The sequence below is a fragment of the Lygodium microphyllum genome, chromosome 7, assembly GCF_053477565.2.
Source record: "Lygodium microphyllum isolate KBCC chromosome 7, Lygodium_microphyllum_v1.1.10, whole genome shotgun sequence".
Classification (NCBI taxonomy): domain Eukaryota; kingdom Viridiplantae; phylum Streptophyta; class Polypodiopsida; order Schizaeales; family Lygodiaceae; genus Lygodium; species Lygodium microphyllum.
In genome coordinates, this window is record NC_141141.1 from 18,183,631 (window position 1) to 18,194,303 (window position 10,673).

Consider the following 10,673-nt stretch of genomic DNA (forward strand, 5'->3'; position numbering starts at 1 on the left):
TCCTTCTTTTCACATCAAATCCTCTCAAAATGACTAAAAGCTACCTACTTTCTTTTACATATCATCCTATTCTAGAAATTGTCTGAGATAATATCTAAAGTTAGCTAAACTTATCCAAAAATCTAATCTTCTTAAACCATCCATACTATGAATATTGATACTAATGTCTATAATGACATTGGCTCTCTAGATCAATTAAAAAATCATACTCCAAAGTTTTTCACACTCTGACCACATAGTGACACTATAGCGCATGTGAGAAGGCTAAGTAAGATAGCCACATACTCCGCATATCAAAATCCTTGAAAAAATAAGGATGTGTCTAATGGTCCCAACGTTGGGCTTGTGAGTGCAGCACCATAAGATCAAGTCCCCTATAAATAGTGCAACTATGAATATTGATACTAATGTCTATAATGGCATTGGCTCTCTAGATCAATAAAAAAGTCGTACTCCATAATTTTTTACACTCTGACCACATAGTGACACTAGCGCATGTGAGAAGACTAAGTGAGATAGCCACATTCTCCGCATATCAAAACCCTTGAAAAAATAAGGATGTGTCTAATGGTCCCAGTGTTGGGCTTGTGAGTGCAGCACCATAAGATCAAGTCCCCTATAAATAGTGCAACACATGCAAGGCCGTAATTTGAGGAGTTTGAGTAAGAGTTTTCATAAAAGAAGTCAATAGTACAACCACCAAAAAAGCATCCATCCTAGTATGGATAAGCCAAATCAAAAATCCCACAAGTCACCTATACAAAGCAAAGTCGTTTAAAGTCACATTCTTGGACTTAAGGGCTTAATTGGTCAATCACATTTAAGTTAGCCCTAAATCATTTGGTTGATCATTATTCAAGACAACCAATTCTAGTTATTTTTCACTATTTTTCACTAGTTGGAGGTAGCTATCATTCATCATTCTTCTCGAAATTAAACACACAACCTCCAACATTCTCCGCCTCCAATGTAACCACATCATCATCTACTTGATCCAATTCCCTCACTAACGCCTTCAACTACATATAAGGATTGATTAGTCTACCATTGTATTTAGCATTCCATGCAAATTCAAGACAAATTATCACTATTCTCTTTTCTCTTATTATCACTCTCCTCTCTCTGTGTTCATGTTTCTTTCCCGTCGCGCACTCTCATAGATTTCTAGTAACTACGTGAAGTCTTTTTGCTTCATATTACATGGAAGACGATGTGCTTTACCAAAACACAAGTACAACTCAATTTTACTTATTTACTTGATTAAAGACAAAAGACAAACTTGCATAAATGCATGCAATCCCAATGTTGCAACTAAGCTCATACAACAAATAGACATGACTAAACCTAGAAGCAAAAAGTCTAACGTATCTTGTAAGTTGGAGGACATTAATTACAAAGATTATATATGTGCTATCACTTCCATTTTCATTGTCTTTTTTTGCTTTAATTGTTAGATGGTTCAAAATAATAGTCAAACTTGCTTATATTCAACTAGAATTTTTTATGCTATAACTAAGCCCATGGGACACATGGACATGATTGGACAATACAAAATCAATATTTTTCCTATGAAGGCTTGGGCATATTTGAATTATAAGTTCCGTTTATATATACCACCACTTCCCTTCTCATTGCAACCATTAATCAACTCTAAGTGTGCATAGAGAGAGAGAGAGAGAGAGAGAGAGAGAGAGCTAACTACTACAAATCCAATGGAAAACATAAGCATCTATCACACAAATGCATCCTTCTCTAATAATGTTAGGATATCATCTTGCTTATTCAGCTTGGCAACATCAATTGGTGTTTTTCCATCTTCGTTCTCAAAGGTCCTGCAAAACAAAGCCCAAACTTCAAACTTCTCTCTCTCTCTCTCTCTCTCTCTCTCTCTCTCTCTCTCTCTCTCCAAATGGAAACAAGTTGCAACAAGTATGTTAGGATTTTAACATACATAGAAATGTGGCATTCACTCTCAACTACTTTGGAAACTTGTACCGTTAAGTTAGCAAAGAGTATCTCTAAAGAAAATCAATACGCAAGCATTGAGAAGAGCTACTCATTTTCTACTTGTTCTCAATTGTGTTATTTTCAAGTAGAACCTTGTGCAACACCTTCAACCATGTCAAAAAAGCATTAACTCAAGATATCACACAATATAAAGCATGACCCCAAACGATAAGCATTGTGCAAGCAGCAAGTAACGCCACAAAAAGAAATCGCAAATCAACTTGGGAGGGAAGCAAAGAAGTTGACATGATATCAGATAGCAATATAGCTTATAAGGGGATTCAACTCTATCAAAAACATTCTCTCTTCTATATCCCTATCCTTGCACGAAGATGTATGATGTAACTTGATGCTCAAACTACACCATAAGTTTGTTTAGCTATTAAGCTACATGTAACACACATACCTTCTACAAGTTACTTGTAGCATACAATATCACCTTGCATGCAGTATGGATCAGGCTCGATTATCATAAAGCAACGACTCCCATATGAGAATACTTAGCTTACGTTGTCATAATTACATTGTCCTATTGTTGCCAGCCCACGTTATGCTTAAGTTATCCAAAAGCAACAGAGTGGTTTGAGTGAACTCTTACATTGGGTAGATTCTTTGGAAGGGTGGAAGACTAATTGGACTGAGGAAGCGCTGCATTCACTAAACTAAACATGCTGTTATGAAGGGTCATGGCCAAGAAGTTCAGTACCAAGGACAGACTTGGGAAATTCACGAAGTATTGCCTTGGTGCCCCATGTGTCTTCCCAAGAAAGAAAAAGAAACGATTCCCCATCCGTTGTTGCACTGTACCTCAGCTCAAACTGTTTGGAGGAGAATAAAGAACTGGATTCATGTTGCTAGGTTAAATGCAAGCATAGGCCTTAAGAGTGGCCTTTTCAGAGACAATCTCTAGATGATGAATGACTAAAGATATGGAACATTACTAGAGCTGTTCATTAGATGGATATGGAAAGATAGAAATAGAGTTGCTCTGTCAAAAGAGTCTAGGATCAAAATTAAGCTACTTTAAGAAGTGCTAGGGGGGTTTTGGCTAATTCGCCCACAAGTGAAATGCATCCTTGAGAGCCCAAGTTTTGGACGCACAAGAGAATGAAACGAAGTTCATGGTATAACCCACTAAAGGCATGCAATAAATCATGATATGGACTGCCTTCTTAAGAACCTAAGGGCATCTAAAAAACAAAAGATTCAAATTCATCTATAGGTCTTAGAAGTGGTTCATGATTTATGTGTACCTTTTGCAGGGCCTATTGTGACCTGTCATCATGACCTTGGTTTGGATCTCTCATTGATGGACCCGTCATTTTCTTAACCCTTAAACTTTTAGATTAATGACCCTTCATTCCCACAATCCTCGAGCTTCCATTGGCACAAGTTACAACTTTAAATTATCGATTTTGCTTCGCATAAAAGGGAGCATCGAGAACCTTAGCCTACCCACATGTTCCACAATAACTATTGGTTGAATCTACGAGTATATTTAACTAGTGCTCTTTGAGGGCAAGCACATATGAGTAAATTTACCTAGTGCTCTCTGAGGGTATTATTTGCAAGAGAACTTACACAGCAGCTCCATTTTTCAGCAGCAGCTCCACGCATTCACGCCTTCCATAGCCAGCAGCATAATGAAGCGCTGTATTGTTTTTGCTGTCCACAGCAGCCACGTCAGAGCCTGCTTCTAACAGTGCTTCGGCACACTTCAGCTGTCCAAAACAAACGATATGTAATGTCACTCTGTTTGCTGCTGAAAAATATCTCTTTGCCTAAGCTACCACGGGTACTGGCAGAGAGGCCTAAAAAGCCATTGACCTCAGAGACATTATGAAACCAGCTCAGACAAGCCTATTGCATCCAAGGTTTGATACACTGGCTTCCAGCTGATTATCTTTACCAGCATGCTAAGCACTGAATCTCATGCATGTAAACTTTATCTAAGTTGTAATTAGCAAGGCCCCTTCAAGTATGTGTTTCTTAACGATAACTAGGCGTTCCGCGCCTAGACTCGCCCCAGCGGGCGCGATTTTTTTGGGGGGGGCGGGTGTTGGATGCGTGGCACCCACCCCCACGTTCTCTTTCTTTTTTGTGGGGAAGGTGGGGGCTGCCACGTGGCACCCGCCCCCCACCTCTCATTAACTAATAGTATAGATGTCACGATATTCAATAGCCAGAGGCAAATCACAAGAATTCTCGGCCAACTAAAGCCCACTTGCACCTTCTAAACCTAAGAGAGTTTCACTAAGCTCTCGGGAAGTGAAAGAAATCGTAGTTCACTAACGTGTCTCAAGGCATAAAAAGTACTCGCAAACAGAGAGCACAGAGGAAAAGGAAGAGGACAAATCTTGAAGGAATGCTGCAACTTACATCTCCGTAGCCACATGCAAAGTGTAGAGCTGTTCTCCCTTCAGAATCCTTTTCATTCTTGTCAGACCCATCAGCAAGTAGCTTTCGTAACCTCTGAACAAAACCAACAAGAAAGACGCTATTAGCAACTGCACTACCTGCCCTTAATGCCTACTACAGAACCAAGCTGTTTTTTATCATAGCTTTCTCAAGATTTACCTCGATATCGCCACTTTTTGCAGCTTGATGTAGGGAAGCTTGATCTGATTCAGCAGTAGATCGACTATCTTGTTGTGTGGCTGCATCCTGCTGTGAAAAGTTGCCCATTGCTTTGCCCAACTTGCCCAATACTGCAGGATCATTCCAGTACCTGAAATATGCCTCATGCATAAGAAAACAGTGTTTACGCCTGGCAATAGGCAACTATAATCTATAGTTACAACAAAGCAAGACACACTTCATCATCGCAGAAGGTCCACCAGTTTGGATTTCATCAAAAACAGATTTCAACTCAGGATCTTCTTTGATCTTTGCAAGACGAGCCTCTAAATGCTCTTTTTGAGCAGGGTTGGAGAGAGCTTGCATCATGCTTGAGACAGAGGGATCCTGCGTGTAGAAACCAAAGATGTTATCAGCACTTGCAGCTAAGAGCACTGGGCACTATTAGACTTGTGACTCAAAGTGTTGCAGCTTGCACCTGCATCATTGCAGAGCCAAGCTTCTGTGACATTGTCACAAACTGAGGATTTTGCATAATTTGCTGCAACGAATTGAAGTACTTCTGAGGATCCAATGGTGGTGCTGATCCTTGACCGGAAGAAGCTTGTGCCACTGATTGCAGCTGCTGGGCAACACTAGTGAAGCTGGGATCTTTCGCGATCTGCTCGGCCAGTTCCTTTACACTAGGATCCTACAACAGAGCAGATATTGAATACTGTGTGAGCAGATAAACAAGTATGATATCACTTGAAACACGTGCATGCAGCTCGGGAGCAATCGAAACAACCAATGAAAATGGCCAGACCAATGCTTCGACTGGAAAAGAAAGGCAAGTTGCACATAACTTAAGGTTGCAACGTGACTATCCACTACATTGTGATGAGGGTTAACAGCTCCAAACAACTTCTCATAGACCTTGAATCTGGTTTATCCTTTCACCGCTCTGCCCAGTGACCAATTTTACCTTCAACCGACTAATCTTAAAGGACTAAAACTTACACAACTCAGTCACTTCAATCAAGTTGAAGCCTACAGCCACCATACCTGCTCAGTATTACATCAGAAGCCAAGTGTCCCTTTCTTTAACCATAGACACCTTTATCATTTCAATTAAGCAAAGGAAATAACAGGCTGGTTGCCTGGACTAGTGACCTGCGATACTCACAGAAAGCAGACTTGACATGGTAGAGAAGTCAAATGGATTGACACGCCCAGCTCCATTTGCTCGCCCCCCTTGCTTTGTCTTTGAAGCTGTAGTGGGTGAAGTTTTAGAATCTGTAAAAACAGAAACAGATTGAGTTTCCCAATTACAGGAGACTCCATTAACCTGCATGTAGCTAATAATACTTTTCTGAACCATTACTGCAAAGACGTAATGTCTTTAGGAAAAATCCATGCCACTGACGATATATGATCACATAATACAAACAATTTTTCTTGAGGCGCACTACCTTTCTGTGAGAAAGGAAATATAGAAAACCAAAAATACAATTTTCCTTCAGGTTATAATGACGCCTTCTTTTCTCTGAGATGAGACACACGCCCAAGGTCTACAGGAGGGGCGACGCTCCACTGAAACTAGCCAAGAGACCAACGCAAGAGTCAAGTTGCCAAGCCAAGTGAGCAACGCAGCTTGATTGCATTGAATATTCCTCCTAAGGCCAAGAGAGTGTTGTAGTGGGTATATCAACTGCACAATCCTTCTTTTCCTTTTCCTGGGACAAGACACATGCACACAAACCCCAAAGTCTAGAGCAACTCCCCTCCAAATATTAAGAAAGAGAGAAGCCAAAAGCCATACATGCACACTTGGTCGCACCGGATCTTGCTCTCACTGACTCTACCAAGAAGGAGGACCAACTGGTGGGTAAGATCTCGAAAATTCACAGGCACAACATGTGAACTTAGGCGTCCAGCTAAGTGATGCACTCGCCAAGACTTACGCCCTCTACCTCATGAAGATCTCAAAACTTAGGTGTCCAACGACCTGAAGAGCTTGCTGGTTTATACCAGCTTTGTGTGCGTGCGTTCCGGCTGTGTTCGCATCCGGCCAGGGATGGAGCAGTAGTTGTCTGCCTCACCCGTATGGGGGGTCTTGGCATCTCAAAAGTATATCGCATTACAATGAAAAACTAAGTGATGCACACAGTAAGACTTAAACCCTCTTCTTACGGTTATGGACCAAGATTCGACATCTAGGAGATTAGCTTTGGGGCAATGATACCTTGTGTTCTATTTTCCTCGTCCATTTTCAGGAGCGTGTTATCTTGTGCTTGATCAGTGTCCATCACTGATAAACGTTTCTCATAATATGCACCCAGCAAGACTGAAGCCCTCAACCTCACAGTTATGAACCCAAGCCTTCAACAATTAGGACATCACCTTTGGGACAATGATGCATTTGTCCTATCTTCTTTTTCATTGAGAGTATTTGAAGGATTATCTTTGCTTGATCTAGATCTCTCAATGCCGATCCTTTTCCACAATGCGTTCCTCAGTAGATTCAACCTTTTTCGTTCTCTCTCGATTTGCACTTATCAACAAAAGCAAAGCCATTAGCATGTGAATAAGCAACATGAGAAGGAAAACTGGACGCTGTTTAGTCGATGCAGAATCTGTCAGATCCGAAACTCCTGTAAGGCCCTCAACTATGTAAACTTAGAAAGAGCACTGCAGAAAACTGGCACGTATCGAAAGAGTGCATTTGCCTCTGATGCAATCATCACACTTACTAGTTGATGCGAATACCTACTGATAGGAATGCACATGATTCAAGCCACTAATATGCACTAGTATCTGCTGATAGAAATTCCCGTCGTTCAAGCCACTTAAATGTACATGATTAGACAGGAGGAATAAGCATTTTGAAAGGGAACCTTCACATTGTATCCAATCCCTTATGATCTTTCCAGGTTTGATCTTTTGGGGGAAAAGCTAGGAGCCTAGGCCCCATACTCTAAACTGTGAGATGGAACCGGGCATAACTCCGCAGGTTCCGGTTGATTAAAGACCAACGATACTCTGGCATGAATGACAGCCACTGGAGGATGTGAAAGTAAAGCTGTTGCAGGATGTTTGCCGAGTGATAAAAGACCACGAATCGACAATACAGTAGGAGAGAAGGTAGAGCACAGATGGCGAGGAGGAGACCTGGAAGATGAGGAGGCGGGACCATGGTCGCGGCACGCGTGCTTCGACGTCTCCCGAAGGTGGTGAGAAGAGGAAGGAGACCAGCCGATTCAGGCCACTGTAACTCCCCGCTACGATCTCATGCAAGCAAGCAGATACTGGCGGTAAAGCCAGCAAATCCGTTTTATTGGACCTTATCTTATCCTACTTTGGAACATTTGGAAAGGAGTTTGAGGCTGTTCTCGCCAGGGGTTCCACACGGAAACAGCACATTGGCGAAAACCCGGTTTCTTAAAAAACAAACCTGGCCACACGAGCGGTTTTCCAAAAACCTCTGCTATTTTTTTTTGGGTTGCCCTTTCCACTTTTAAACAACACACGCCGCCTGCCTGCCAGATTGGAATTTGGCACTCTCGGCCAAGACCAGCGAAGCCTCCAGCCTGAATCTCGACAGCCCTTGCAGCCCCGCAAACCGCCTTCGTATTTTCCTGGCTTCTAAACCAAACCTCCGACCCGAATGTCACCACTTTGCGTCTGAACCTATGCATTGCGTTTGTGTATACAACGCAATTTAGCAAATTCCCACAAAAAAAAAGCCACCGAATTGGAAGTTTACCAAAAGAATGTACATAATATACAACACATTTGGCCCAAAAAGTCACCAAATTGCAACTTTATCAAAATTGTATATATTATTTATACTATTTTATTATTTGAGCTGCAAGTTTGGGAGGCACCGAAATACTAGACTACTCCCAAATTGTAACTCCCAAACTGAAGCAAAATTGATTTGGTAATTGGAAAGGCAGAAATGTGAGAGTGACGGGTGGTGAAAATGAGGCTCATGATTGCTCTCTCTTGGCAATTCTCTCTCTCTCTCTCAAAGCATGGAAAAAGTTGCACCTTGCTGTTCCAAATTGGAGCAATGGGGAACGAACGAGGATTGCAAAGGCAGAAGTGTGGATACACCTAGATAGATTAGCAACTCTCTTACAAAAGTTGAGGTTTAGAGATGGTGATGCCAATACATTTAAAGAGAGTTGCTAAATTTCATAAGTCCATAGTGGAGACATGGATTACAAACAGTATAACACACTACATGGTCAATATTGTCACCATTACAAAAAAAATCATCATTTCAAATTAGTTTGTGTTTCTAATCTCTCTTCTTATGCAACATATACTTGAAGCACATGGTCCATACTTTGCAGATCAAGGAAGTTTGGTAGTATGGTCAACTCAAGCATGGAACGATCTTATTGGCAAGCTCGCTATGCTTTTCAAAAGGCAATTGATCATGGAGGTGGCATCAATGATTCAAATTCTATGAGGCAATTATTACAATGGTGGTATAGGAGATTAGAGATACGATATGAGGAAAAAAAAAGAAGTCCAAAACCTCTCAAGAAGAATTTATAAGTAGAGCAATATATGAAGTGAGAAAAGCAAGATATGAAAACAACACAGCTAGACAACACCACATAGAATGGTTGGCAACCCAAGAGAGAAATGGCAAGAAATGGAGACCTAGATAAATATAATACTTTTGATGCAGTTAGAGTCCATGAGATACCATAGGTACCTAGGATATGACACATCATTCTCCTAACTTTAATATGAGATGTCTCGCAAATTTTGTTTAAAATTTCAAAGGTTTGTCACTATGTTTTTCAAAGTTGATTTCGAACTATGTTTTTTTAATTTTAAAGTTCACTTACACCATAATAAGTTTAAAAGTTTTGTACTTAAGTCAAGTCTCTCCTTTCATTTTTTCCAATTACTCTTCACTCTACCCTCCATCTTTCTATCCTTCATCATCACAACCATGGCATGTTCCAAGCTTCCTATCAAGAAGGCACCTGCAAGAGCAAGAGCTCCACACTCTTCCAAATCTAGTGAGTGTACAGTGAGTGACAAAGGTCCCTTGGTGCCCGACAACGATGGCCCTACTGCAGCTAATAATCGTAGTGTTACTGTGTCCAACAATGGTGGCCCTAGTGTGGTTAATAATGATGGTTCGCCATTGTCCAGAAATGGTGGCCCACATGCTCCAATTGCTCCACCTCCCACTACTGCTCCAGCTGGTAATACACATCCTCCAACAAATAAGAAGCAAAGATGGAGACCAGGCACAGCTGCGCTATGTGAGATAAGGAAATTCCAGAAGAGTACAAACTTGATTATTCCTAAGGCACCATTCTCTAAGTTGGTGTGAGAAATACTACAAGATCTACAGTTAGGGTATCATCACAAGTTCTTTTCAAGGAACCAAGCAAGGAATGCGGGGTGATGGTCAAGCCGAGCCCTGCTTGCTCTCCAAGAATCAGTTGAAAGTTACTTGATTGATCTAATGGGTGATTCTCAACTTTTAGCCATTCATGCCCAACGTATCACTATTAAGCCCATAGATATAATTCTTGTTCGTATGATCCGCAACAACAAGGATGCATTTAATCTTAATGTCAACAATATGCTTTGAGAAGCTACCTTGTAATTGGATCTATGTTTTTAGCTCAGGTTTGGTTGTAGATTGTAAGAAGCTTAGTTTTGGTTTATCTTTCCAGTAGACCTTCAAGTATTTGATAGCAATGGTTTACAAAATGGGGCTAAATTTTGTATAGCTCTAGTTGTACTTGGTGCAATGCACTATCTACCGTGTATTTCATGGTTTTGTAATGCCAAATCTGATATTTAATATTCTATTTTGCCATGATTTACATTGTGCATATTTTCAAGTTTCTAATTTTGAAAGTAGTTTTGTTGAGGATAAATTCAATGTGCAATCACACACATATCAATGATCAATTGTATATGGGCCAATGTACTATATCTTTACTGTATTTAGTAGGTTGACAATACTATATCTGATATGCGATATTCCATTTGATCCATGACTTATTTTTTGTCAATTTTTAAGTTTCCAATATTTCATGTAGTTTGGTTGACAACACATTTAATAT

At 40.6% G+C, this 10,673-nt stretch overlaps 1 protein-coding gene across 2 annotated transcripts; it reads right to left on the reverse strand.

Annotated features, from left to right (window-relative positions):
- Window positions 1-1,560: 1,560 nt before the first annotated feature.
- Window positions 1,561-7,914, reverse strand: LOC148033224 (ankyrin repeat domain-containing protein 2A-like). Of its 2 annotated transcripts, none has more exons than XM_087681110.1 (8): window positions 7,735-7,914; window positions 5,750-5,859; window positions 5,063-5,275; window positions 4,823-4,971; window positions 4,585-4,735; window positions 4,387-4,479; window positions 3,589-3,728; window positions 1,561-1,832 (listed from the first exon to the last, which is right to left on the reverse strand). In XM_087681110.1, exons 1-8 carry the CDS (start codon window positions 7,757-7,759, stop codon window positions 1,733-1,735), a joined length of 981 nt encoding a protein of 326 aa, XP_087537236.1. In that variant the 5' UTR covers window positions 7,760-7,914; the 3' UTR covers window positions 1,561-1,732. The 2 variants fall into 2 exon arrangements, with proteins under 2 accessions (XP_087537236.1, XP_087537235.1); XM_087681109.1 differs by lacking the exon at window positions 7,735-7,914 and adding an exon at window positions 6,809-7,400.
- Window positions 7,915-10,673: the final 2,759 nt, after the last annotated feature.